This window comes from Zonotrichia leucophrys, chromosome 3 (assembly GCF_028769735.1).
Source record: "Zonotrichia leucophrys gambelii isolate GWCS_2022_RI chromosome 3, RI_Zleu_2.0, whole genome shotgun sequence".
In the NCBI taxonomy this organism is placed as follows: domain Eukaryota; kingdom Metazoa; phylum Chordata; class Aves; order Passeriformes; family Passerellidae; genus Zonotrichia; species Zonotrichia leucophrys.
In genome coordinates, this window is record NC_088172.1 from 104,057,496 (window position 1) to 104,085,063 (window position 27,568).

The following is a 27,568-nucleotide window of genomic DNA, read 5'->3' on the forward strand; positions in this document are numbered from 1 at the left end:
CTAAAAGAATAGAAGAAAGGATTTCATCAAAAGGCTAGCTAAGAATAGAAAAAGAAGGAATGATAACAAAGGCGTGTGGCTTGGACAGAGAGTCTGAGCCAGCTGACTGTGATTGGCCATTAATTAGAAACAACCACATGAGACCAATCACAGATGCACCTGCAGATGCATTCCACAGCAGCAGATAATCAATGTTTACGTTTTGTTCCTGAGGCCTCTCAGCTTCTCAGGAGGAAAAATCCTAAGGAAAGGATGTCTGTGACAGTAAGCAGCTCTCTTGCTGCTGCCTTCAACTCCAGGGTCCATCCTGGACAGCAGTGAAGCAAATAGACAGTGGGACCGCCCATGCAACCTTGCTGTCTTTCCTTTGCCTTTTACCGCTTGTAATTTGAAGAAAAAACCACAAAAAAACCAAAATCCCTAAAAAGAGGCATTCTCTCCGTAGAACCCAACGTGTTTCCCTCCTCGCTGATGTCCCCGGGTTTGGGAGCCCTGTCCAACCCGAGCCAGCTGTACGCGAGCTGCTCGCAGCCGCCGCCGGGGCCGAGCAAGCAGGACTTGCTGAACACCCCGTTCTGGGCGCTGGGCTCCCTCCAGCACGGCGGCAGCTTCAGCACCGAGCCGCAGGGCAGCGCCTCCCTGCCTGCCTTCCCCGACGGCAGCGCCGTGGCCTGGCCCGACGAGAAGGACTCGAGCTTCTTCCGGACCTTCGGCAGCGCCAACGGGCTGGGCGCCGCGGGGCTGCCGGGCCCCGAGCTGCAGCAGGGCCTCCCCGGCGGCTCCGGGCTGCCCATGGACACGGAGGACATGGGCTGCGGCAGCCTGAGCCTGGAGCGCTTCAGCGCCGCCGTGCTGGGCAGCCAGCGGCAGCAGCCCCCGCTCCCGCTGCCCCCGGCCGGGCCCGGCGCCGCCTTCCCCTCAGCGCAGCCCGGCCTGGCCGAGCCCGCCTACGGCTTCATGGACGCGGAGGGGCTGGGCGAGCCCCGGCTGGGCCAGCAGGGCGGCCTGCCCGACGGGCACTTCTACGACACCGACGGTGTCCACGCCGAGGAGCTCTACCAGTCGTTCCCCTTCGATAACATCCTGCAGAGCTATCACCCGTGAGCCGGCGCTGCCTGCGGAAAGCTCCGCCGGTGCTGCTGCCTGGAGAGGAGCCTTTCATGTCATTTACCCTTCTGGAGTCCCTGCTTTCTTCTCTTTCAGAATGTTGCCGTGCAAGTTTCAGGTTCTAACTTAAAGGTTATTTATTGCAGCCCACAGTGGTGCCCCTAAAGAGGAGGTGGGAGTGGGGTTTGGGGTTTCTGTACCTTAAAGTATCTTGTAGATGTGTTTTTAGAAGTGGGAACTGTTAACACTTAAAGCTTCCTTACCTTTGGGGACTGTAAAAGCTGGCATCTTCAGAAGGGTTAAAGTTTCAAGTACTTCACAGGGTTGAAGTTGTTTTGAAATAGCCATTTTTGCTATAGAAATTAAATTTAAATTTTGATAGTACAGAAATTAGGAAAAAAACCCTGCACGTGAGCACTCTAATTCAGTTCTGTCTAATGAATGGCACCTGAGTTCTGCTCAACTTACTTGAAAGATTTGGGTTTTTAATCCCCTTTCTATAAATATTCTTCTCCTAAAATGAGAACGTGTATTGATTTTCCACGCTGTCACCACATTCCGTTTGCTTTGAAGGCAAATTTACTCATGAATTTTTTTTAATGACTATGTCATTGTTAGATATATTTAAAAAGACCGGAAGGTTTGAGTTTTTAAATAGTTGTAAAAGCTCTGTTGTAAAGGAAATCACTGCACAAGACAAGGAACAGAAAGTGAGGACTTGTCTGCACTCCAGCCAGACTGCACAACCTCACAAGCCATGCCCCTGTAGCTTTAGGAATGAAGCTGATATTGCTCTGCAGCTTGTGTGTGTGTGTGTGCAGCTGCCATGTGAGTGAGATTTGGAAAGGCAGGAATCTCTGGAGCCAGAGTATCCACTTACTCACTCTTTCCTCAGGTATCTTGGCAGTTTCCTGCTATGCAAGTGACTGCTTCACAAAGGCTCAGGTCCTGCCTCCCCAGCACCACCCCCTCCCAGGAGGGCAAAGCCAGAGGCTGCCCTGCTGCAGCCTCACCTCTATTAACAACTTTTAAAGCCATTTCAGTCTGTACTAATTAAAACCACTCCTCTGTCCTCTGTATCAGGGACCAGAAGTTCTTCCCACCCACTTGATTCCCAGCCTTCGCTCTTAGCCTGAGCAGGAGCTGCTCCTGACACCTCCAGCTGGAGGTACCTGGCTGGGTAAGACACTCTGGCCTTGGCAACTTTATTATGCTCTTATTTTTTTAAAAGCGACACAGGGAAATGTCTGAGTATTTCTAAGGGACACAGCTGCTCTTTAGGGCAGGTAAGGTCCCCCTTGTCACCTTTTGGTGATGTAAAATTGCACTATGAGCACAACAACAAAAAAAAGCAACAGCTTGTCCTCAACCCGGCCCCCAAATCAAACAAGCCACTTGAGATGTAGAGTTGTACACAAGGAAAGGTGCTCCAGAACCCCTCTGTGGCTTTCAGGAAAGCAGGGATGCCTTCCCTGCAGGAATCCATTGCATTGGGAGCACTCCAGTGCTGCTGCTGGAGTTCCATCAGTCAGGTGAGCTTTGGAAACTGCTTCCCCTGACTCCAGGTGCACAACAAACTGAAAACTGTTTTAAAGCAGTGTTTCCTCACTTCTGCACCTCTCCTCCACACTCCTAAGCAACAGAAAGGCCAAAGAAATACACAGACAGTTTGAATCGTGTTGTTTATTGTTCTTTTTTTTTTGAAGTTCTCAATTTTAAGTATATTAAATGTAAACATTTTGCTAACTTCAGAAAACCCTCTGCTCACTTTATAAAGCTCTTTGTAGTATAATTTGTTTTTACTGTATAATTAAATATTTTCAAAGTTCTGGTTTCCTTTATAAACGAGTTGGTTTGGTAATTAAAAGAAACTGGTTATACAAAGTGCTCAGCTTCTGCAGCTCCTCGGCTTTGTGACGTCCCTCACCACGGGCAGGCAGGGAAAGGGACAAGGTAGGTTCTGGGCTGCTTATCCTGGGCTTTTTTGGGGTATTTTCTGTCCCTGTTGCTATAAAACCTCAGGCATGTGAGGGCTGATGTGCCTGAGCAGGTTTTGGGGCAGAGCTGTTGGTTTTTAGGCAGAGGGCACAGGGCACAGATGCTTTTGGCTGAGCTGTGCTGCCAGTCCAGCTCTCTCCAGGCCCAGCTGAGCTGATGCAAAACCAAAATGCAGGGGGAGGCATTAGAGGTGTCCAGCTGGGGAAATACAAGCTGAAATTGGCTCCAAACACCCAGTCTGAGCACTCACCAAAATACTCCTAAAAATCAGCTGAAGGCCCAAGTGCAACATGAATATTATTGCTGCAATATTCAGTGTGTGATGGTTGCAAAACTGGACTGGAAACAAAGTTCAGACCCCCAGATTACATTTCTCAGTTTCATTTCTGCCCAAGAACTGCCTCAAGAGCTCAGGGATATTTGCATATCAGCTTCCACCCTCCCCACATTTGGATACTTCAGATTTCCCATAAAAATAACCAGGCTGGGAGTTTGGGAGGAGCTCTCTGCCTTGCAGGGGCTGCACAGGGAAGAGCCTTGTGTGTCCTTGGCAGCCCTTTCCCTCTCCCCCCGGCTCCATTTCCCCTTGGAGCAGCTGGGTCCAGAGAGCACCATCTTGTTTACATTTTTTCTGTCCCTTGTAGATTATGGAATTTATAAATTGTATTCTAGCTCACTGAGAGTTTTTAAGAAATCACGCAGATCTGAAATTCCCTTTTGTTTTCTGCATTCAGTTTCTTTAGTTTTCTATCATTAATGACATTTCCTTCCTGGCTGCAGATTATTATCTGAGAACTACTCATGGAATGCGTTGCTCATAAGAGCTTTAATATTAAAACCAAAAATAGTATTTCTGTCTGAATCAAATTTCTGTGTTAGAAAAACAGGAGCTTCTGAATGACTTATGTTACAGACACAAGTTCCGACAGCCCAGCACAGGCAGAGCTTAAAGGAGCTCCTTAAAAATGTATTTATTAACACTTTTAGAGCCTCCAGCTCTCATGGAGCTGTTGTAGCATCACTGAATTCAAGGGAAGGCATCCCAGTCATCCTCCCTGTCCCCACACAGTGGCTTGTCTTGGCAAATGTTACCCTCTTTAGCCCCAAAACGTTAACAAAGAGCTCTGAAATTCCAAATCTTAATTTCTTGTTGATAGTTTAGCTCTCCTCTGTACTTCAGGGAAGCACCTCCCTAATGGATTAACATGATCCTGGTATAAAAAATGACTTCCTAAAGATGTTGGGGGTGCTTAGTAGGAAACATTTAAAATAACCAAAGGAAACCTCAGATCTTCCCTATTCCAGTTCCTAGGGTGTGTTCAGCTCTTCCAGGCATCCATCCAAGGTGAGGTACAAGAAGAAATGTTATTCTAAATGCTAAATCAGAGGTTTTTATCTCTCTCTCTCGATACCAGCACCCTGTGGTACCTCCTGTTTCTGCCTGCTCGTTGACATTCTCGCTGTTCCTGTTTTTCTTTACATTCCCATCACCCACCAGGAGTCCCCAGTCTTTTTGTACATTGTGACTCACTGGGGAATTCCTACTCCTCAAAGGGCTGAGGAAGCCTCAACTCTTTGTTTCTAGGAAGCATCCCCAATGTTTTTAAATGAGAAAAACTTGGTTTTAAGTGCAAAGTTTTCCTTGGAAAACTTTTTTTTTTTCCCCTTTAAAAAGCACTCTGAGAGACAAATCTGCTTTTCTCTACTGCCACTGACCAAAACAAAAGCAGAGTCAGGAAAAGTTGGGAGTGGGTTTCAGGTAACTCAGTGTTACCTGCATCCAATAGAAAAAGAGTTGAAAATAAAACCTGGCTTGATGGAGGGTTATAGACATTGGCTCCCCAAAATCTTTTTATGTACAGAAGAAATAAAAGTAAGGCTTGAGATTGAACCAGTACCTGGTCCTGAGTGTGTACAGTGGTGCCCAAGGGTATCCTCTGGCAGATGACCCTGATCCCAGTGTTCAGGGACACCCTTGGCACCCAGGCTGTGACAGGTCCTGCACAGTGTCTGGTCACCAGCTGTGCCAGGGAGCTGCTGCTTCCTCATGCCAGCTCCAGGGTTAATCAGCCAGGCTTGGAGGCCAGTCAACATCAACAGACTACAAAAGCACAGGGGGAAAAAAGGCAGCAGAGTTGGTGTTTTATGGATACCCAGAGAATCACAACTCCTTCTGCTACTCCCTGGCAGCACCACTCTCTGTTGGGCTGCATTTACAAAGGGGAGTAGCACTAGGAAACACATCCTGTGCTAAGGAATGTTGATCCACTTAGAGCAATTCCATGGAAAGCATCAAACCAGGGCACCTCCCTTAGTAATTTCCAGGAAAGACAAACAGCAACCAACTCACCTCTACATCCAGCTCCAGGATGTCAGCAGTCCTGTTCAGGAGGGACCCAATGTTGGGCTTGGTTCTCCCAAAGTCTCCGTGCACAAACTCCTTAATGTAGCTGGAAAACTCTGGCTAAGGAGAGGTGCATTCCACACCAAAGAAATCAAAAGGGGGGAGAAAAGTGCTTTTTCTACTCCTAAGTAATTTCTTAGTTAATATCCTGTTGAGCCCATACCTTTCTTTAGGAGAGTACCTAATTCCTGACTTCTGACTCTGGTGCCAAAAACTGCGCTGCTGACCTTTATTTTGTTTCATTCCAAACTGAGTAGTGACTTTAGGACAAAACTGTAACTTTTAAGTAGCAGCAATCTCCAGTCTGCACTGAAGGGCATTAAATATTGTGGAAAAGGTAATTTTTGGAGGCAAAAAGTTTTCAGTTAAATTAGAAAAAGCTGAAGTGTATTTTAACCAGCACAATTTTATATCTGTCGCATACTTAATGAAAACTTAATAATGCACAATTGTGACCTAAAAGCAAATATTGTGCAGAGATACCACTGTGGAAGAGCAGGGGTTTCAAAACACCACAGCCACCTGAGCAGGGAGTTTTCCCTTATGTTGGGGAAGGTGAAACAGGAAAGCCTGATCAATATGATTGCCTGGAAAAGATTTTCAGAATATAGAAACTATAAGTGAGATTGAAATGAAAGCAAGCTTTGAGATCCCTCAGTTACTGAACAACTGGAAAACAATGGCATGGCCAGCTGAAGGTGATCCCCTTTTGATGGAACAACACCCTCTGCTTGCAGACAGGCCCGAGGGTCAGAGCAGACCCTGCAGCTTGGCAGAAGGGCCCAAAGAGGAGTTTTTAGGGTTTAAAATGTAACACAGTGTGGTAATGTAATGATTCTTATAGGCTGTATGTAAATGCTGTAGGATTTGTATCTTTTACTAGATTGGTTACTGAGAATTAGAATATTCAAGACAGAAGAAGATTTATTGTATTGTAACGGGAACTTTGCTGTCTTATCCTGTCTTTTACTCTCTCATCCTCTGTACCACACTCTTGCCTTCTCTCTCTTTAGCTCTCTCTTTACTTCTTTTGGGCCTGAGCTGTGGCTGGCAGCTCCCAGCAGGGCCCTGGAACCCCAAGTTCCACAACCTGGTTGCAGAGATCTCTCGTCTCCGTCCATCCCAACCATCCCACCCCTGTCTCTCCCACTCCCTTATGGCAGCCAGTGCCCCAGGAGCTGCCAGGGCCCTCCCTGGCAGGTTGCAGGTGCCAGGATACGTTCCTGCCTGTGTCCTGAGGTGCAGCCTGAAGTGGTGCTGGTCGATGTACTCGCTGCTCATGCTGTGGATGAGGCGGCAGCGCACGGCCAGCGGCCGCCGGTGCAGCACCCGCAGCGGCGTCTTCTGCTCCAGCCTCAGCTCCTGGGCAAGCAGGGACCAAAAACATGAGGGAGGAAGGGTGAAAGGCTGCCTGGATTGTAGGAACTGTGTGTGGTGTTAACTGGTCCCATCTCTTTTACCTTGTGCTCAAGATCAGTTAAGTTGCTGTTATCAGTTGAGTAATCTCAAGGCAAGACCGATTTTTTCCAAGTTTATCAAAGGAAAAAGGACAGCCCTCTCAGAGGCCTCACATGAACACAAACTAATGGAATGACAAATACAGAGGAATAACCTTGAAATCTCCATAGCCCTTTGCTGGAATGACTCCAGGATTCAGCAGCTCGCTCAGAGCCTCAGGGCAATCAGAAGAAGAAAATAAATCCCACCCACAAAATGCTTTGTCTAAACTACAGCCAAGCCCCTAGAAATAAAAGTGAGGGGGGAAAACCTTAAATGAGATTAGATCTCAGAACAGTTTTTTAAAAGTTCATTCCCAACTCCCTTTCCCCAAGGAGAGGCAGCAGTGTGAAAGGCAACTTGTCAGGAGCAAGGGAAGCTGAAGGAAAAACTTCCCAACAGTTTTTTATCTGCCTGAGCTGTAATGGCTTTGAGAATGAGCTCACGAGCAGCTCCTATAGGAAATGGTGCATCACACCAAAAACTGAGCCCACTTCTCCATTAGACCAACATCTGGAGAAAGTTCTCATTCTGGCACATGCTGAGCCTTCCTGAGGCCTCTTTGCACTCTGACATAGACATTTCCACCTCCAGGGTGCTGCAGCTGTGGGAGAATGGCTTTGGAGCAGAACAAAAGAGCTTTTCTGCTCCTTTCACACAGGACACTACTAAAGTAACAAAAGGGTGCAGATTTCCTCCTCTCCCAGGATTTGGTCTCCTGGAAGGTGAACATCACACAAGGATTTGTGGTCTCTGCTGACAGCCAGCCCCCCTGTCCTGCTGGAGGAAGGAAGGGTGGTATGGAAGTCCCTATAGCAAGAGAAACCCTGATGATAAAAAACAAAACCAGAACAAAAACCAAGCACAGAGCAAGAGGTAGGCCCATGGGTGGCCTGTATTTAACCCTTCCCTAGGGCACCCAGGTACTGTTTAAATGAGCAACAAGAGCTCCTGCTACCTTGATATCATCGAGAAACGCGATGTCCTCTCTCTGTATCGCTTTGTCTGTCCATATCAAGGCACTGTAGGTCTTTGTCTTCTCCTCCTCACCTTCCTTCATACGACCAATTGCCTCTCTAAACAAAAATTAATTACTCACTTAACAAAAGCATAATTGTACAAGGCAGTGAGCAAGAGCACTTCCCACCTCCCCGAGCGCCGCTTTGAAATCCCTGCCAGCGACCATGAACACTGACCTGGTGACAAGCTGCAAATCTCGAACCTGTATTTTGTCTGAAGAGTCATTAATTGCCTGTGATAGTTAAGGAGAGCACTCAGTTAGCAGAGCTGCTGGGCTGCAGAGGCAGCACGTGCTGCACACGAGCTTTACCTGTTGCAGCCTCTTCATCTCCTCGGCGCTGAAACGGATCCTGCGCGGATTCACCAGCTCCATCGCAAAGGGCCGTCCTGCAACGGGCACCAAAACAAACACACTCACACCTTGTTCTGAATTAATGCTGCATTTCCACAGCCAGGCTGCAAGGTGGGAACACTGCTGCTGCTGCACTAACAGGGACAGGACTGGCGGCCTCAGGGATGGAGCATCAGATGCAAGGGAAGAAACAAGGGAGTTCTTTTTGGCTACTAAACCCCAGTATCAGCAATAAGTGCAAATTATGACTTCCCAGAAGACATCTTGTACAAGTCTGTGCTAATTAAAAAATAAAATAAGAAAAAAAGCTAATTAGCTTATTTTCTGTCACCTACAGCAATGCCCAGGTGCATGGCAATGTTAAATCCCACTCCCTCAGCTCAACATCTGTTGCCAGAGTTGTAACTCTGTGCTCAGGGCCAGGACAATCCCCAGCACAAACCATGCCAAGAATCACACTACGGATCAGACAGCTACTGAAACACAGAGCTGTTCAGTTTTACTTTTTCTTTCCCTCCTCCCTTGGCTACAGCAGCTCCAGTGTGTTGGAAAGCAGATGACCTTTAGAAAGGACTCAAGTTCAAAAAGAAAACAATTCCCTCATGCAGTCGCAGTGAGGGAATTACAAGGATTCAGCAGAAAACAAGAGAAGAATCAGTATGGCTTAAAAGTAGGGAGTGAATAAAATAAAATAAAATAAAATAAAATAAAATAAAATACTTTTAACTAACTGTGCCTTCCCATGCAGCCAAGGCCACTGAAAAGGGCTCCTGTTTCCAGCTGGTTTTATGAAGTTGTTGGACTTTGGGAATAAATATCTAAATTTCATTAAAATGCTTCTGAGATAAAATTCCAAAGCATGCCTGGTCACACACTTGGCATGCAGCAGGATCTGTCAGAGGAGCTCCACACACTCATTTCATCTCTGTGATTCACAAGGGGTTTTCCCAAGCCTTACCATTGCCTAGTGTCCTCACATCCACGTCTTCTCTTCCAGAGGAACTAAAATTAAAGCCTGTAACAGATTTAAACAGGGCAGGTGAGCTTTTATTTTACATTTTTAACTCTCTCTACAGCTTTTAAAAGGTGAAATACTTTCTTTCTAAACTTGTTTGCAAAATCTGCTTTGTACATTGGAGCCTGCACTTCACAAACCATGGGAATTCCTATTTATTCCCAAGTTTCTTGAAGAGCTCTCCCAATTCCTTGGCCTGAATGAAACTGCTACAACCAGAGTGATTTATCCACTGGGAGGAGAAGAGAAGGAAGTAGCAGGGTTTTCTCCAAGCTATTATTTAATGCAGCTTTTCCTTGGGCCTCCTATGTCTGTAATTCCAATCTGTCAGATGACAAACGATGGGCAGTGATTATTTCATCTGGACAATCCCTGGATGAGCATTTAACCTGGGGAACTTTCTGCACTGAGGAAAATAAATGGCCAGAAACATGAGGGGCTCAAAAGCCAGGCAGATCCTGTGGCAAAAACCTTCTTGGTACAAGTCATTCTATGAATTACTAACTGTGGAGTCTGGTCGAGCAAAACCACTACCACATGAAACCAACATATCTGCACCATCAGATCCACTGAGGAGCTACTTTAGCAGGATGAAAGGACCTAATTACTCCCAGATCACAGCCAAATAAAGTTTAACTTGAAAGGAAACAAGAGGGATAAAGAAACATATTTTTTTTCCATTATACTTCCATATTAACAAGAAAAGAGTCTTCTAGTAGTGATGAAAAATATGTATGGAAGGAGATCTCCTGAAGACTTACTGTCTGCCTTGAATTCTGCCATCAGATGCTCTGAAATCAATTCTTCCACTGAAGACTCCAGCTTCCTCTCCCCATCAATAATCCAGGGAGTCTGAGGTAAATTCCTGGAATATTTGTTGTATCTTCCTGTAAAAGACAACCATGGTACTCCTAACCCATTCCACAGCCATGAGTGAAAGCTGCACTCTTGCCCAGCACATTTCACTTCCATGGGAGCTTTGTGCAAATAAACGGAGAGCTCCAGGTTGTTTAATGGCAGGAGCATGGCACCAAAGTGTGGGTGACACGTGGCTGTGCCCAGGGAAGGGCAGGATGGACACTGAGGGTGGGCTTGGGGAGCCTGTGGCTGTCCCCCTGCCCCAGGCACCACCCTCCTGTGTGAAATAACCCAAACCAGCTCTGCCGTTGCCTCAAGGCTTAAGAAAAGAAACCCACACTAAAATGCTTTGGCTCTCTACAAGGAGCACCATGCAAGGAGTGAAAAGTCCCCATAATAAATGAGGAATGGCAGGAGTCTTGGGAAGGTGCCAGGTAAAGAGATTGGCATCTTTGGGTGGTGCCAGGGATGTTTTGGTGGCATCTCCATGGCAGGCTATAACACAAGAACAAGCCTGATGTGGATGACCAATATGAGCTTTTTTATGGACAGGTTTGATTAGAACTGAAAATATTCCCACAGCAAGGAAATAATTCATCAAGGCCAAGGAGCTTAAACTGCTTTCAACCTGAAACCTTGCAAATAGAAAAGCAAAGGAACTCAGAGCAGCTCTGTGCATTGCTTTGGGCCTCTGACAGCTCAGGGGTTGGGGTTTCCTATCATATTTTCCTATCTCGAACAATGTTTCCTTTTTGCAGTTTGAGCAGCAGAAAAAGCCACACAAACAAATGGGGAAACTGAGTAACAGTTTTACTGGGGTAAAGAATGAAAGTAGGGTGACTCATCACACTGGAGCCTCACACTGCTAAATTCTCTTTCCATAAACCAGAAAAAGGAGAGAATTAGATTTGCTTTTTTTTTTTTTTTTCCTCTCAGCTCCCCATTCTAATAATTTTAACTTTTGAACTGAACAAGAGTAGGTCTAAAAAAACAGAAGGTGTTTTTTGGTTTGACAGCCCCAAAATCCTTAAAAAAGGTTGGGGTGTAAACACTAAAGGTAAGGTCAAGAGGACAATGTTGTCCTTACAAATTAAGATCCCATCTCATTTATAAAAGCAAAATATCTGGACTGTACTCAATAAATTCTATTCTGGATTTAGGTCTTCAAAAATGAAACACCTGCCTGGATTGTTTATTGGAGCAAAATGTAAACTATAAATAAAGACCAGTATTAAATGACAGGCAGAAAGGGCAAAATCTCTGTTTTGCTCTTCGTACTGTTGAATTCTGACAAAAACTACCCAATAAAGCAACTTAAAATAAAGCAGTGTGTTTGGAAAAGCCTAAAAGGAACTGGGTATCTTGGATTCACCAAAATGTACATCTGGCTGTCTAATCAGTAATTAAAAATAAGGAATGGTTTATGTAGAACATCACTTACCCTGCCATTCACTTTCACACTTTTTCATTTTCCATTTCTTTATATTCAGGATTTTTATCAGCACAGTATGTTGGATTTAAATTAAAGGTTGGGTTCTTTTTAGCAATAATCAGTTTGCATGTATTTAAATAAGCTGTTCCTACAAAGGACAAGGAGAGGGGCAGGTACTGGCAGGCAGAGGATAGAAAAGTTCAACCATCTCAACTCAGGGATTGCACTGCCTGAGCTGCTGCTGCTGTCTCACCCCAACCTTTATAAATCCCATTAAAATTTTCAGGTTTGGATGGGACAATAAGCAGAGAAACCCAGATGGTGAAAACCTCTGAATCCAAATCAAACCCCAGGGAAGGGAACTGCACTGCTGGAGCTTGCTGGTGTGGAGGTGCCTTTCTGAAACCATTATTCTGAGGGGATCCGTAATTTCTAACTTTTGACAAAATAATATCTATAATTCTTCCCCTTTCAAAGCACAGAGCTGGGTTTGTTTCTTTGCTCCTTACACTTCATTACAGGGATTAACAAAGAGCAAGAATGCTCCGGGTCTCAGGGCAGGGTTACAAAGTTCCCTTCACGACAAGACAGCAGCAAAGAATGGGATCGATCACTTTACCAGCCACAAAAACTGCACCATTATTGCACTGGATTTCCAGAGCATCACACAGGTTCTTTGGTGAGCTTGGGGGACATGGAAAATGCCTGTGTTAAAAAATGAAAACAGAGTAAAGCATTATCACTACCAGAACATCATGGAGCATCACCAGAGCAGTAAAAAGTGCCTATTTTGGCTTCCCATTGTGTGTGATTTTTTACCATTTAACAGCACTTGGTGTTTTCTTGAAACTCAACTCCTAACATTTTAGAAATATGGGAATATTTCTTGTAAAGGGAAGCTTATCTTACAAACTCTAAAGTTCAAAATCATCCTTTTAATTAAAAGATCAGGAGTGATTTTCTATTGCCAGAAAGAAAACATGTTTTAAGCAGTAAACCAACAGAATTTAAACAATCAGAAGTTCTTTTAAAGCCACCACACACCCACTGGATATTTTCTTCCCCTCCCTAATTCTATATTAAAGCACAATACTAAGAAGTAGTTTCAGTATTTACTTACTTGAGAAAATCCTCTTCTTTTATCCTCTCCAGGGCTTTTATAACTGCCATTCTGGTGAAAACAGACTGCAGAGTGAAATAAAAAAATGAGTCAAGAACTAAGAAAAGCAAGGAAAGGATATGCCTGAGGAAGGAAAAAAGCACTGAAACCTACACTGTGCAGTTCTGTCACTGCTCACCTGGGAGCCCAGGTCCAAATTCCAAAACAGTCTAAAACCAGAATCCTAAATCCATGAACAGAAAGAAGAAGTCCAGGTTCCTCAGCCTCCCCTCCCAGCCATGTGCTCCAGCCCTGGGACTGCCCTGAGGGCTGTCTCCTCAATTTCCAAGTTAATGGTGTCTTTTTTGCAAACTGGATTGGGGATTTAGGAAAACAAACAAACAAATAAATAAACCCTGGGTGACTGTTTGGGACAATTCAAGTCTCGGCTCTGGAGAGTCCCTGGGTGTCTTCAGGAAAGCTGCTCTTTCTCCTTCCAAGCATAAATCAGAGATAACAGCACTTCCCTTCCTCATAGAACAGATGAGCAGGAAAGCCCTGAAAGCAGCAGCAGGTTTGAATAACCATCTACACAGACAGCACAGACATTTTCCCTCAGAAGGCAGTTTTTACACCACTCCTCTGATGAACACAGCCCTTGAAGCCCAGCTTCTTTGTGAGGACAAACCTCTGACAGCTCTTCAGAGCTGGTATTTTTCTTTAGATTCCCCTACATTTTGTTGCCTGTGTGGATTGAACAGCCAGGCCCTGCTGCTTTAGCTCCTTATGTGGGACTTCCCCCTTTTCAAGGGCAGCAATGCAGCAAGCAGCGAGTTATAACAATACAACTCCAAAAAAAGGAGTGCTGCTTATTGGTCAGGTGGAGTAGAGTCAGCACAATCCTGGGCCAGATCTGCCTCTGCCAAACACTGGCAGATCTGCACCAGAGAGAATCAAAGGCCTTGCAGTGGCCTCTGACAGGAGTTCCTTTCCTCCCTCTGATCACACCAACTGTCCCACTTGCAGCAGCTTCCCTCTGGCTGGTGTTTCATCCTCGTGTGTCCCCTTTTCCATCAGTGGCTCTGAGCTTGCTCAGGGTCTGCAGCAAGTGCAAGGTCCCTTTTCTGTCCCCCTCCTCCAGAGGCAGGCAGGATAAAACCATCCTGCATGTATGCTGGCTTTCATGGAGATCAGAGCACATGGAAACTGCAGTGTGATCATCTCCCTTCTGGCTGCCGAGTCTCATCTTCACAACGTGGCTTATCTGAACTGCTTCACCCACAGAGAGCTGGAGGATCACCTTTCATGCCACTTTTAATGCATGACAATCAAATTCCTAGATCTTAAGGGAGGTATTTACAGAGAACCTTCCCAAAATGGTGGCCTTTGGACAGCCTGGGAAGTGAACAACCTAAACAAAAGCACCGAGCTCTTGGTTTTCCTAAGCTGAGAACTGTGAAGTGAATAAAGGAGATGACTTTATTTTCACACAATTGGAAACTAGAGAGCTTTTTGATGAAGGGAAAGCAGACACTGAGCACTGACTGAATACCCAGGTAAGTTGTAGGCCACTGCTGTGAAATTCTGAATGCCAGAGCAGAAATACAATGATGAGATCTTACCTGTTTGTTCTTTGCTGGTTTGAAACAGTCTGGGCAGGCTGTGGCTCTAAACACAGAAATGAAAATCAGCTGCTCCTCTTACAGAGAAAGAAACGGACAGACTCACAAGCACAGCATGTCAATGGTTTTGTACCCATACATCCATGTCTCATTCCACAGCTTAGCTCAAAGTTTCTAATTCCCTTTATCCTAAAAATGGTGCAGGATGTGCATTGCTTGATCCAGGGAAATCATGGACAAAGCTCTGCTCTTCTGCTCTTCCCAACACCATGTGTCAGATTTGAGATGGGATGGAAAAGCACACAAATGTAGCTTTCAGTCCTTTCCAATCCTTCTCAATAAAGGCCATGATTAATATTTGAAGTTTCAGGCAAGATCCACTGACACCCTGAAATCTGTACTTGCCTTTCTCAGACAACACCCACCACAAACCTGAGATTCAAAGTGTCCCTTCTGGAGAGGAAAATTCAATTTCCCACTGAAAAAGTAACCCCAGGTGCTCACCACGAGCTGTGCTGTGCCTGTTTGAAAGGAAACTTGGCTGTTTCACGAAAGTGAAAGCCCAGTCAGTGAAACAAACCCTTTTTCTGAGCAGCGTAGAGGAAGCTGCTGTTCCTATTAGTGCATTTCTGTGTATGCAGGCAGAGATGATTTCTGGATTTCTATGTATGCAGGCAGAGCTATTTCTGACCTCCAACCCAAGTTACCATGTCTTGCTGGTGCTTTTCAACACCTCTGTGACTCCCTCAGACTCTAAGGAAGCAGATTTTGCTGTTTTGCTGTTTCTATACAGTCTGTGACCCAAAGCAATGCAAACTCCCTCTTCCAAAATTTCAGTGTCACTTTACCTTAAATATGAACTGATAAATGCCAATTCAATCTTCCCTGTCACACCATAGCACACCCACCTCCACCCAACTGTGTAAGAAAAGGTGAGAAACTGCAGTGGAAATCCACTCCCAAAGCACACCTGGAGCTCTCCAGGTTGACACAAAGTCCCACTTTATTCCACAGAAACCATGACTGTCAGACTACTGTGATAATTCCCAAATTTACCATATTTCCCTGCAAACCAAAGCCCTGCCTCAGAATGTGCCCAGAGCCAGCCACTCCCACAGGCAGAACGCCCTGGCACCTCAGGAAGTGCTGTGTAATTAATTTAGGTGATGTGCTGCACTTCAGAAAGTGTCTCGAGCCTTAATTGCTGTTTAAGTGAGCAACAAAGAGGAGGCAAATAAAGGGATATTGTCAGGTCACATGGAATAACCTGAGTAATTGCAAAGTGGAATGGAACTTCTTTACAGCTTTCACCTCTACAGCTGCTCTGCTTGGAGCACTCACACTGGCACCATAACATGCTCAACAGCAAAATCCCTGAAATGCCAGAAAAAGGATGGAAGGATGAACAGAAAATACCAGTGAAGAGGTTTCAGAGGAAAGAAGTAAAAATAAATAAATTAGAACTAAAGGGTGCAGGATGGACAAACACTTCAGTTCTTTACAGGATTGCAGCAACCATTATTTAGAGCAGTGGTTTGGCCCCACAATTTTCTCTCTCTTTTGCCCAGTCTTGAAGAAGCTGGAAAGGAAAGATGTTCAGCAAACACTGGTAATCATTGTCCCTAATACTGGTTTCTTCCCAAACTTCCATTCCTTCATCCCCCACCTCAGGACAAACAAAAGATGCAGCTGTGGAAAACCAAGAAGGTGGTGGATTGAGCACTCAAAGATCACAAATTGCCAGAAGATAAATCAGGAGATAATCTGAGATAATCTGCAAGAGAAATCTGCAGGCTCAAAAAATGAATTCACATTTCAGCAGAGACGTCTCTGCTTCCTTCCATGCTGAGATTTCACTTGCAGGAGGTGCAAATTAACTGAGTGAAACTTTAGGTTTTCCAGGAAGCATCAACAAACAGGAAGAGTGACCCTAATTTTCCAGAATACACTACAGCTAGATTTTAAGAAATCAGATGAAATGGCAGCTGAATTCACAGAACTGTTTTGCTGCTTTGTGTACGGCAGTGCCCTGCTGGGCCAGGCCAGGGCTCTGTGCAGTGGCCAGGGAATTTCTGTTTTCATCAACCAGCTAAGCTGGATTAACTCACTTCAAAGCCTTTCCTGCTGTCCATGTGTCCCACAGGAGCAGAAAAACTTAGGTATGACCTCAAAAGATTCCCCCACCTGCAATTACATTGTTCACATTTTTAAAAATTATACACTTTGAGGAGGGCTGAAATTGAAGAACTTATCTGAATGCCCTCCTTCCAGTTCAAATCAGAATTTCAGATTTTTTTTTTTATTAGCAGAATTAACCAGAGATGGTTTAACTTCAAGCTCTGCAAGTTCATGTGGACATGAGGAAATCTAGATGCAGGCCACATTCTAGTTTATAAACACTGCATATTGTCCTGTGTAACAAATCAAACCAACAATATTGCACAACATTTAGATAAAGATCTTTTGTTACATGTAGAAACTTACAGGAAATGGCACTCCTCGTCTGTTTCTGGGTGAGCAAAGACCACACTAACTTCAAACAAACTCTAAATTAAAAAAGAGAAAAAAGAACAAGGAGGAGGTAAGGGAGGACATTCTCAAGCACCTCTATTGCAGTTGTAGGACAACAGCAGAGACAAAAGAGAGCATAACCCATCCATTTATGTTCAGAGCCATGACAAGGTGTGCCAGAGCAGCGTTTGCCTTGCTGAAGCCACCAAGGATGACATGAGAGCCCTTCAGAGGCACGAGTGCCCTGCCCTGGTGCCACCCCGTGCAGGCTGGGGCTGAGCCAGGGCTCAGAGCCCATTACACACCCAGAGCCCTCCCAGGAGGGCAAGAGAGATAAAAACCCTGCAGGAGCCACCACTGGGAACTCTGCCAGGGGTTCTTTGCAGTGCCTGCATGGCCTTGGGGCACAGCAAGGCAACACATCCTGCAGGACTGACAGCTAGCCCAGGAACTCCAGTGCAATCTCAATTCCTGCCCCAATTCCCTCTCTGGCCCTGGGCAAACAACACTCATTACTTGTGTTGCTCAGACAGCAGAACACCTCAGGAGGGCCATTGAAAAGATTGGCTAATATTCAAGGGCCTGGTAGATAAAGGGCACAAAAAACCAACTTTAGTGGTACAGGGAAGGCTGGGGTGGCTCCTGCCTCAGTGGTGGGGAGCTTGTGCTAACTCGGTGTGAGAGGAGTTCGGTTCTTCCTGGATCATCTCCAGAGTGACTGAGTGGGGTTTTCTTCACTGAGACAGAAGGGATGCTTTCAATTAGCACTCCTGGGAAAACACAGCCTGTAATTATTATGGAAGCTGAGAAATAAAGACTAACTGAATCTAGTCCTGGGGTCAGTGCTATGGCTGGTGACAAGTGAAACCTACAGCCAGCCACAGTGCAGAAAATGTACACTCAAGACAATTCAAGGTGCTGCTGAATTTGGCAGCACCTGATTGCCATGTTCAGTCAGTGCCTCACAGAAAGATTTTAAGGATATTAATCAGAATCTGCAAGTTGGAAACAGTTTGAAAAAAACATTTCCACTGCCTACTTTGGCTAGTGCAGGTCCCAACAAGCCCATTTCTAGTGTTCATTAGAGTGAACAAGGACCAGTCTTTGCTCTCTTGGTCCATTTCAGACATTTATTTTATCCACAGAACCTGAACAAGTGCTGGCAGTGAGAGCAGAGCAGGGAAGGAATGTGAGAGCATTGCTCAGCTCTGCAAAACAGGGATCCTGGAAAGGAGACAGCTGGAAAAGTCTCATTAACAAAAGGAGATGGCACAAGAGATTTAGCACAGGCCTGTGGTGCTTTCAGCAGATGCAAAGATCTGTGTGTACAAAAATGAACATTGGGCCCCTCAGGACTCCCACTTGGAGAGCTCTGGTAAAAGAACTTCCCTACAGTGAATTTAGGAGGCACTCATCTTGTTTCTCTGTTAATAAGGAAAGAAGGATACATTTTTATTTCCCTACCATGTGTATAAGTGCATAAATATACACACACACCCCCATATGAAAAAAGAATGAAGAAACCAAGACAAAAGTGTTCTGTTATTTATACAAGACCTTTCCGTCAGCAGGAACACCCAACTCTTCTGCCAGCTGGGGATGAATAATCCACTTGTAAGCTTCCTTCAGCTGAACAATGTCATCCTTAGCCAAGGGAAGGCCCAGATTTCTGAATCACAAAGAAATAATGACTTGCACAGGGGTCTGTCAGAAATAGATACATGACATACAATATTGCAGGAGGAACTTAAGTAGCTACTGCCAAGTAAAATGGATTATTTGATTTTCTGTGCACTGAGGAAACTGATGCCAGAGCTTGCTGGGAGATCAGAAGTTGCAAAAGTCTTTCCAGAGGCTGCCCAGAGAAAAGCTGAGGAAGGGAGAGATGCATTTCAAACCCCTTGTTTGGGAGCTTAGAGAGCAGAGATAAGAAACCCCAAGTGAGGTCAAACCAGGTAAAAAAGAAAAACCAAAACACACAAAACCCAGCTGCCACCTTATTCTTTGTAGGCATCAGGTAAATGGGACTATAAATCAGCATTAATGTAGAGAAATGGTGTCTGTATGAAGAGCTTTGTCAGACAGACAGACAGACAGACAGCAACAGCAATGGCTCACCTCATCTGCTGCTTCACCCCCAGCCAAGCAGCACGCTGCAGGTCACCAGCCATGCCCAGGGAAAAAAGAGGAAAAAACAAAAGCAAGTGAAGTTAAGGCTCAGAACTGCCAACAATCTGAGAGACTCTTTGCAAAGGGAGAAGTATTTTTAAAATTCCTGACAAAAAAAAAAAAGTATCAGGAATTTAGCTTTTGCTTCAGAAGTGGAAAGATGGGATTGCTGTGAGTTTTTATTTCTAAGACATCATTTTGCTCTTCACATCAAATCCTATTTCTAAGACATCACTTTGTTCTTCACATCAAATCCTATCTGGGTTAAAAAAAAAGGCATCATTGAACACTTTGAAACTTGCTGTTAATACTGTAACTACAAAAAGACTCTAAGTCATCAGTTATCTTCCATGAAACAAAAAAAAAGTGTCTAAATGAATGGGATGTAAAAGCTGATTGGCATAAATTAATAAAACCCCAAATTCAGCTATCATCCATTATAAAAAAATGGAATGAAAATATACTTGGTCTTACTTGGTAATCACAGAATTGCACCTAACACAGTTTAGGTGAATAGGCTAAATTTGGAAAAGGGGAGGAACAGAAGGAATAATTCTAGAAATCAGAGGGAACTTTCAGTACAAATGCTTGAGTTCACTAACAATTAGTAAAAAGAGAAAAACTCCCCTCAGAACTTCCTACAATGAAGAACAACAACAGTTTCAGTTCTCCTCTACTAGAAAATACACTAGGACTGGCAGGAAAGGACTTAAATAATTTAGCCTGTGTCTCCCTCCCCACTGGAGACAAACTCCAAAAATCAAATTGTTTGATTTGAATCCACCACAATGAAAGAGTTTTCAGTCTGTAGGCTGCAGGCCTTTAAACCCCTTCCCCACCTTTTATTTCTCATGTACTTCAAGAATAACCTCCCCCAAATTCTGCTGAGAGAATCACTCTGCATTGCCAAGGAAATAATTCTGAGGAAGAGGTTTGGAAACAGCTCTCAAACTTCAGGATCACCTGGATATCAGAAGGAACCACATCAGAGATCCCTTTCTATGCTGATAAAGAACTCAATCAACAAAATAAGTCTTTTATCCTTCATTTGGTGCACCTAAAGGAATGAGGGAACCCTAAAAACAGTGCTGGGAATGAAGAGGGAAGACATGAACTTTGTTAAATCCACGATATACAAACCCTCACACTGCTGAACAAAACAAATGCAGTGGTAGTGATGAAATGCTGTTTGCTCAAATCCACTGTGATTCATGGTCCTGCATTTGAAGACAGCATGAGTAAGGCTGCTTCACTTGAAGCACACTGTAATCCTGTTTGCATAATAACCCAGATAAAATCATAAATAAAAATAGCTTCAATTGAAATTCCTTGAACGTAGCTCTGAACTACAGGATGTGACAACCACAGAGCTGGGCCTAGCAAGCTGCATTTGACAAATGCCAGTTTACAGAGAAACCTCTCTCATGCCTTCATTTACAGCACTTGCAGGTTTGGGATGTTTGGGACTCAGGGGGAGCCTCATCACACTCCTCATCCCTGTTTTCTTGGGATAAAACTACAAAATAGACAAAACTTCTGCATGGGAGTAGCTGTGCTAAAATGGGAGCACAGGTCAAATTTCATCTCCTCTCTCTCTTGACTTCCAAGTTGAAAGAGAATTAAAGAAATTACTTTTCCCTCCAATTAAGGGGAAACAATAGATGAGGGTACTGCAAGCACAGAAGCCAAAAAGATCCCAAATTCCAAATCACATCCAACCACCAAGGCAGCCAAAGCCCTGCACTCCCTCCCAGCTGAACATGGAGCAGGGGATCAGATCCCTCTCCTTCCTAATTACTTCATGTTTGTGAGGAGGTTTGGAAATGAGAAATGCTCATTACAGAGCTGAAGCCTGCAGGGCAATGCTCAGCAGCAAACACATCAGTGGCACACAAGGCACTTATTGATCAGGAGCTGCAGGATGGGATCCTGGTGCTGCCTGAGGGAGCACAGCTGAAACCCCAGGTGCAATCCCAGCCCAGCACTGCTCCAGTGCCTCAGCAGAGCCTGGAGATGGGGAATTGCAGGATGAGGCCCAGCAGGCTGCAGGGAGCAATGGGTGCAGGTGTTATTTGCACCAATGTCCTTGCAGCAGGCACGGGATGATGGATCAGGAGTGATCTGCCACCCTTCTGAAGGGCACCCCTCACCTCACATCCTAATAGAGCTGTCTGGCAGGAACCTGGGACTCTGGATTTATGATTTATTTCAATCAAATCTGCTGCTTGTGGAAGAGGCAATTGCTTCCTTGCATCCCAGACACAAATACTATGCAAATGCAGATTTTATGTCCTGCTCTTCTCCAGCTCCCCTCGTACATTTTCCACTTGGCAGGATGACAAGTGTCATAATTAAATGGGATGAAGGTAACACTCAGAGGCAGTTTCTGATTTTATTTTTGTTAAAAGAGATGATGGAGGAAATCTGTGTGTCACACCAGAGGACAGTGGGAGAGAGGCTGCCTTTGGGTGCTCTTTGATGAGAGGATTCCACATGTTCTTGTACACAGCAGGTCAAAGAATTAAAAGCAGAATGTAACAAATGGCCTCTTTTCAGCACAAAGCACGTTGAGATATTCTGATATCTGATTTTGACATTTTCAGATATTTTCACATAATGTGTTGCTGCTTTTCTGTGGATGTAAAACAGCTTCTCACCTATTTATTTTTAAGTAATAAACTTAAAAAGGAGGTAAATAAAGCTCCATGATTTTTAAAATTGTTCTTCCATCATCACCCCTTTTCTTCCTCCTCCATCACGCCTTTTCAGCCCTGCAGCTGGAGCAAACATGATGCTTGAGCATTTGACAAGAGGGGAAGGATGGAGCAGAAGGGACAGCAGGAACTTCTTCATCCAAACCTTTTCCTACCTGAACTCAAAGTGCTTCCAAAGGGAACAGAGCCAGTTTTGGAGTTCCTACTCACTCATTTCTCTCCATCCATTGATGTGTGGGCCACAGAACACCTCTGACTGCCCTGCTGTCCCCAGAACTGCAATGCAACACCACCCTCTGCCGAGGCTTCTGCAAACATCAGCTGCTGCAGCTCCTCAGCTGGGCCGGGCTTAAAGCTGCACTCACTCACTAAAGCCTGACCTAACTCTGGGGGTGCCACAGCACCACAGGCACCCCAGTGCTCACCTGGCCTGGACGTGCTTTCTGACAGACCTCACCTTTTGGAGGCATCAAAGCCCAAAGTGGGAACCAGGGAGGTTTGGCCAGCCAGAAGGACAAAGCAAACACAGCAGCTGTGCCCAATTTAGGACAGGAAGCAGAGAATCTTATGCTGCAGAGGATTTAGGAGTGGAATATTTGATAGCTGTGACAGTGGCCCTTGCTAAGAGCACAAACCAGCACCACACAGGCAACAGATTATTCACCCAACTGTGTGGGAGCAGAAGGGATCTCACCACAGCTCTACACAGAAATCCAACTGCATCTGCTCCTCTTTCTGCCTTCTTCACTGCAGCTTCCACCACATCCCAGCCACTCCTGCACAGATTTACCTGCTGCCCTTTAAAACACCACTTTTACATCACTTTCAGAACAGTACTTGTGTTTTATTTTATATCAGAATGCACAGGAAGATTACAAAATACCTCACAACTAAATGCATTTTCCCATCATTTAAAATGCTGAACACTTCAAGAGCTCGTCCTCAAATTCCTTCATTTGCATTTTGCACTACCAATTACCCTTTATCCCTGGAAAGGGACCAGCTGGGCAGCTCTGAGAAGATCCACAAAGCAGGGCTGGCATCTGCACCTGAGGGTTTCACAAACTCCTTTAGGTCTTCAGATGGAAGGTAACTCCTGGCCTAACTGAAAGCTGAAGTGACTCAGGCCCTTTATTAATTACAATAATGCTCACCCAGAGGAAGGGGAGAGCAGATTTCACCTCCAGCATGGGCTTCTGGGTTTTTTTTAACAATAACAATTAAAAATCAAACCACCTCCAGCTCATGCATTCCACAGTTGCTTTCTTAAATATGTATTTAATTATTTAAGTTGTTATTTAAGTTACTTACCTCCCTGACAGACAGCTGTGGGGGCAGTGACACAGAAAATACAAAACTGGTGAACTGGTAGTCAGCAGAATTCACTTTTTGGCACACCTGCAAGAGAAGGAGCTTAGTGTGAAACCACAGCACTGGGACTGAGCTGGTAATTTTTGTTCCAGAATAATCACTGTGAATTGATATCATCACCCACTCAGAGAGATGCCCAAGATAAAAACCAGAGTAATCACTAACAACTTATTGAAATACAAGCTTTTCTGTCCTGTTAAGAAAAGTTACTAATCACCAGTATCCTTGGTGCTTTGAAACACCCAAACTCACTCTTTCAAGGCCAGGACCAATTGTATATTGAAATTTTAGGTGAAATCAGCATCTCAGAGAAGGAAATTTCTGTATAAATAAGTAGGTTTTGTGGTGCCTTAACCAGTGCTGTCAGATTTTCCATTCAGAGTAGCTCTGAAACAAATCTCAGCAGTGGATTCTGTAAAAAGATACAGATTCTGCCGATGGAAACAAAAAAGAAACAATTATGTCCTGCAGCAACAGAAACTATGTATTGTGCTTTCCGTCTAGTCCCATTTTTGATACATTCCTGCCATTAAATCAAATCCTTTCAATCAAAACTCTGTTAAATATTTCAGGTGCCAGTGTGAGTTTTCTAGAAGATATTTCAGCTGGAAGTATCCAGCTGATATTGCTCACAATTGCTCAGAGATGGCATTTGCAAGGCTCTGTGCCCGCATTCTCTCCTAACTCACATTTCCTCCATTATCCACAATCTGCTGCATCACCAAAACATTTTCTTGCCCTGTGGTACTTCATTAAGTCAGGTTCATGCTGGCATTACAAACATGTGGTGCAGAGAGCAGCACTTGATGAGTCCTCATTTTCCTGTCACATAAAAAGTGAAGAGTTCCTCAGAGGTTTTCCCTGAAAGCAGCTGAACCTCAGGTCACCTCCTAAATCCGTGTAACCACGTGGCTGTTGGTCCTTTCCTTGGGAAAGTGTGCTCCCTGCAGTCATCTCATTGCACCTGCACTGCTATTTTTTATTTAAAAAAGTGCCACAGTGACAAATCCTGGGCAAAATTTGGTGCCACCACCGCAGATGCAACTTCCCAGCTGCACTGCTGGGTGTGCAAACCCTGCCCAGGAGCAGGGTGGAGCAGGATTCTGCCATCTACATTTCAAATCTTCAAAACAGGCAAATGTTTTGGTCTGTTGTCTGCTCTCTTTCTTTCCAAAAGAAAAGAGAAAATATTTATTTTGAAGAAACAACAAAAAAACTGCTCAGTGCTTTCCGTCACCACCTCTATCCTGTAGGACCCAGCATAAAGAAACTCCACAAAAGTACCCCCAAAAGGTGAAAAATGTACCTTTTTAACAAAGTCAGGCTCACATAACTCCTGGAGAATTCCCAAGCACACGTTGCAGACCCTCCCAGCAGAGCTGTGCAGGGCAGCATTCCCAGCATTCCCAGTATCCCCAGCTGAGGGGAGCTGTGGGGAGGCTCCGTTGTGGTTCAGCTCAGCAGCCCCTTCCTCCTGGTGCTCCAGCCTGAGTCTCTTACAAGGGGGGTCGGCCACCTCCAAACACTCTGGGCCTTCCTGTTCCGGGCTGTTCCTCAGGAATTCCTGCAGGTCCTTCAGCAGATCCTGGCACAAACAGAGCAAACACAGCCTGGTTTTTGCTCCTCTTTAACACACACCATCCCACAGTGCAGTGCAATTGTGTTTGCTCCACTTGAGGCTCAGTGGATGTCATTAACAACAGGGAATTCATGCCCAAAAACACCTCTGAGACACAATTCAACAGCTCCAAGCTGCATTTCTCTCAGAATAGAAATTTCCAGAGAAAATATTCCTGAATAGACTTGTCTATCACCCAAGAACGACAACGTTTTCCAGACCTGGCTTGCAGAAACACTTTTATTTTTGCCCCAACACTATTCCATGAAAAGAGACAATTAGTGCTTTCTTGTCATTTAGATCATGTTAGAATTTAATTCCTTCACCCCAACAGGAACAGAGTTGGCCGCTACAATAAAAAGAAGAGAGAGCAAAGAAGAAATTGGCCACTACAATAAAAAGAAGAGAGAGCAGACACAGGTAGGGGTAAAATGAAACACACAAAGTAAGAATTCTGTATCAGGAGAGAAGCCTTCAAAAATCAACAATTACCTGCACATCTCTGATTCCTGGAAGGATGAGAGACAAGACATAGCTCAGGGAAAAGGATTCATTAAGAGGATTTCAGTAGGGAAGACAGCAGTTGCTGTGCTGTTGCAACTCAGAGGAAAAGCAGGTAGAGATGCAAAAGGATAAAAAATGGTACAATGAATGAACACTCCTCAAATAATTGATAAAAAATGGAAAAAAGGTGGGGAAGAAAGGTGTTAAAAATGAATTGTGGAGAGTCTAAACTTGAGCAAAGGTAAAACAATCAAGACAGACACAAAGCATAAAGACAGGGGGCTAGAGAAGCTAAGGAGGATTTCTCTGATTTATCCTCAATATTTGCCCCACAATTCTTCAGTTCATCCCCCTACCAAATCTGCATTTTCCCATAAATTTCCTCTCCATTAAAGGCACAAGCAGGGTTTTACAAGACTCCTTTTCCTTTCAGGGAAAAGGACAGCACAGGACAGACCTGTTGTGGGTGTCTGTAGAGCAGCTGCGAGCCCACAGAGCAGAACCTCAGGACACATCGTGGGCACGTGCCAGCGCCGAGCAGGAGCTGAACAACTGCTCTGTCCTTCTCTGCCACTGGAGACATGCTGGGCAAGCCTGAAATTCAGCAAAGAGAAAGGCTCAGAACAAACAAACAGCTCAGCTGAGACCCAGCTGCACCAGGTTTAGAGCAACTGGAGTTTTTGTGGCGCCTCTTGGATGCTCATTTGTTTAAAATCACAGGCACGAGGGAAGTGGAAGAACAACCCAAAAAGTTCACTGGCTGCAGGAAAAGCTTCTGTATTTGTTGGGTTTTTCCTAGGAAACCTGAACTCAAGTTCTGACAAGGAAATGCTGAGCTTTTGCCCAGTTTTATCCTGGATAAAGTACATGGTATGCCAATCTATACTGAATGAAGGAGGGTGGAGCTGAGACACATTAAGGCCAATTTAAAATGGGAATTCCTCCTAAAATTGCAGTGACTAAAGAATCAGTGTGTTAAAACCACAAGGAGAAAAAAAAAAGATTTATAAGATAAATAAGATTTATAAGATAAATAAGATTTATAAAATAAATATTTATTTCCCCTCTCAATATAGAACTCATTGTGAGAAATCTCATAATGCTTTTTTGGTTTTTTTAATATCACGGCTAATTTGGTTTCCTGTCATTCTCTCTGCCCAGAACTTTAGAAAAGACTGGTTTTGTGGTTTTTTTTTTTTTTTAGCCAAAATGTTGTGAACTCAGCATTTTTTTGGAAGAAGCGAGAATCACAGTGAGGTGCTCACCCTCACTGGACATCAAGGGAATTTCAGGAGGCACATAAGGAAAACCACAATCGTTCACACAAAGGTTTAACAAGTCCATTGTGGGAATAAATTCAGCAAGGAATTCCACAGCACTGATGAACCACCCGATTTTGCTTTGGGCTTAGCTCCTGTAAGCAACACTTGATACTCTGCTAATTCTTGTGTCCCAAGGGATGGATTTATCCATGATCTCCATGGCAGCCACAGCTACACCTGCAATTCCCCATCCTGCTCAGGAATCCTGCAGCCACTGAGAACTTCTGCACCATGGAAAAGTGATTAATTCAGTGAATTTCTTTAGCCTGGCTTTGGATGCTTCAGGATAAGCTGTAAAAACCAAGGGCTGCCTGGGAAACTCCAAAGCTGCTTTTAAAGGGAAAGAACAAACACACACAAACGCGATTTTAGGTATTGGCGACCTCAATTCAGCTCCATGCGGGGTGAATTATATGCACTTATATTGGCACGGCGTGGCACACGAGGGTAGATGTGCCAATATTGCACCTGGCACATGTGACAATATTCCACTGGCACATGTGACAATATTGCACTGGTAAATGTGACAATACTCTACATGGTAAATGTGCCAATATTGCACTGGTAAATGTGACAATACTCTACATGGTAAATGTGACAATATTCCACTGGTAAATGTGACAGTCAATATTCCTGACACTTGGTGGCAGGGTGAGGGGAGGAACCGCGGCCCCGCTCCGGCCCAGCACCTCAGGGCGGAGCTCAGAGCCCCCCATCTGTGAGGGGAGGGGGCGCAGGAGCCCCTTTCCGGCTCCGTTCCCACTCCCGCTCCCATTCCCGCTCCCATTCCGGTTCCCATTCCCATTTCCATTCCCGTTCCCGCTCCCATTCCCGCTCACCCTCGCTCGGCGGCCCCCGGAGCCGGCACAGGCCCGCTCAGCAGAGCTGCAGAGCGCATCGTTCGGCCGGCTCGGTGGGGCGCCGCGCCCGTAGGGCGGCTGGTGGAATAGCTCGG

General features: G+C 44.9%; 2 protein-coding genes across 5 annotated transcripts in view; one reads left to right on the forward strand and one right to left on the reverse strand.

Moving 5' to 3' along the window:
• Positions 1–2,807, forward strand: part of REL (REL proto-oncogene, NF-kB subunit) — a 33,881-nt gene extending 31,074 nt beyond the window's left edge. For all 3 annotated transcript variants that reach the window (XM_064709771.1, XM_064709769.1, XM_064709772.1), the window contains one exon: positions 446–2,807. In XM_064709771.1, the coding sequence (XP_064565841.1) occupies positions 446–1,104 (659 nt within the window). In that variant the 3' untranslated portion in view covers positions 1,105–2,807. The remainder of the gene's footprint in view (positions 1–445) is intronic.
• On the reverse strand, positions 2,776–27,470 carry PUS10 (pseudouridine synthase 10). Of its 2 annotated transcripts, none has more exons than XM_064709773.1 (18): positions 27,453–27,470; positions 25,749–25,885; positions 24,476–24,754; positions 23,110–23,196; positions 19,034–19,068; positions 18,473–18,584; positions 16,889–16,950; positions 14,405–14,450; positions 12,804–12,868; positions 12,303–12,388; positions 10,155–10,280; positions 9,337–9,393; positions 8,337–8,413; positions 8,203–8,258; positions 7,965–8,082; positions 6,729–6,871; positions 5,456–5,555; positions 2,776–5,206 (listed from the first exon to the last, which is right to left on the reverse strand). In XM_064709773.1, the coding sequence occupies exons 2-18, from the start codon at positions 25,872–25,874 to the stop codon at positions 5,168–5,170; spliced, it is 1,614 nt and encodes a 537-aa protein (XP_064565843.1). In that variant the 5' UTR covers positions 25,875–25,885; positions 27,453–27,470; the 3' UTR covers positions 2,776–5,167. The 2 variants fall into 2 exon arrangements, with proteins under 2 accessions (XP_064565843.1, XP_064565844.1); XM_064709774.1 differs by lacking the exon at positions 27,453–27,470 and adding an exon at positions 26,036–26,089.
• Between the last annotated feature and the right edge of the window lie 98 nt (positions 27,471–27,568).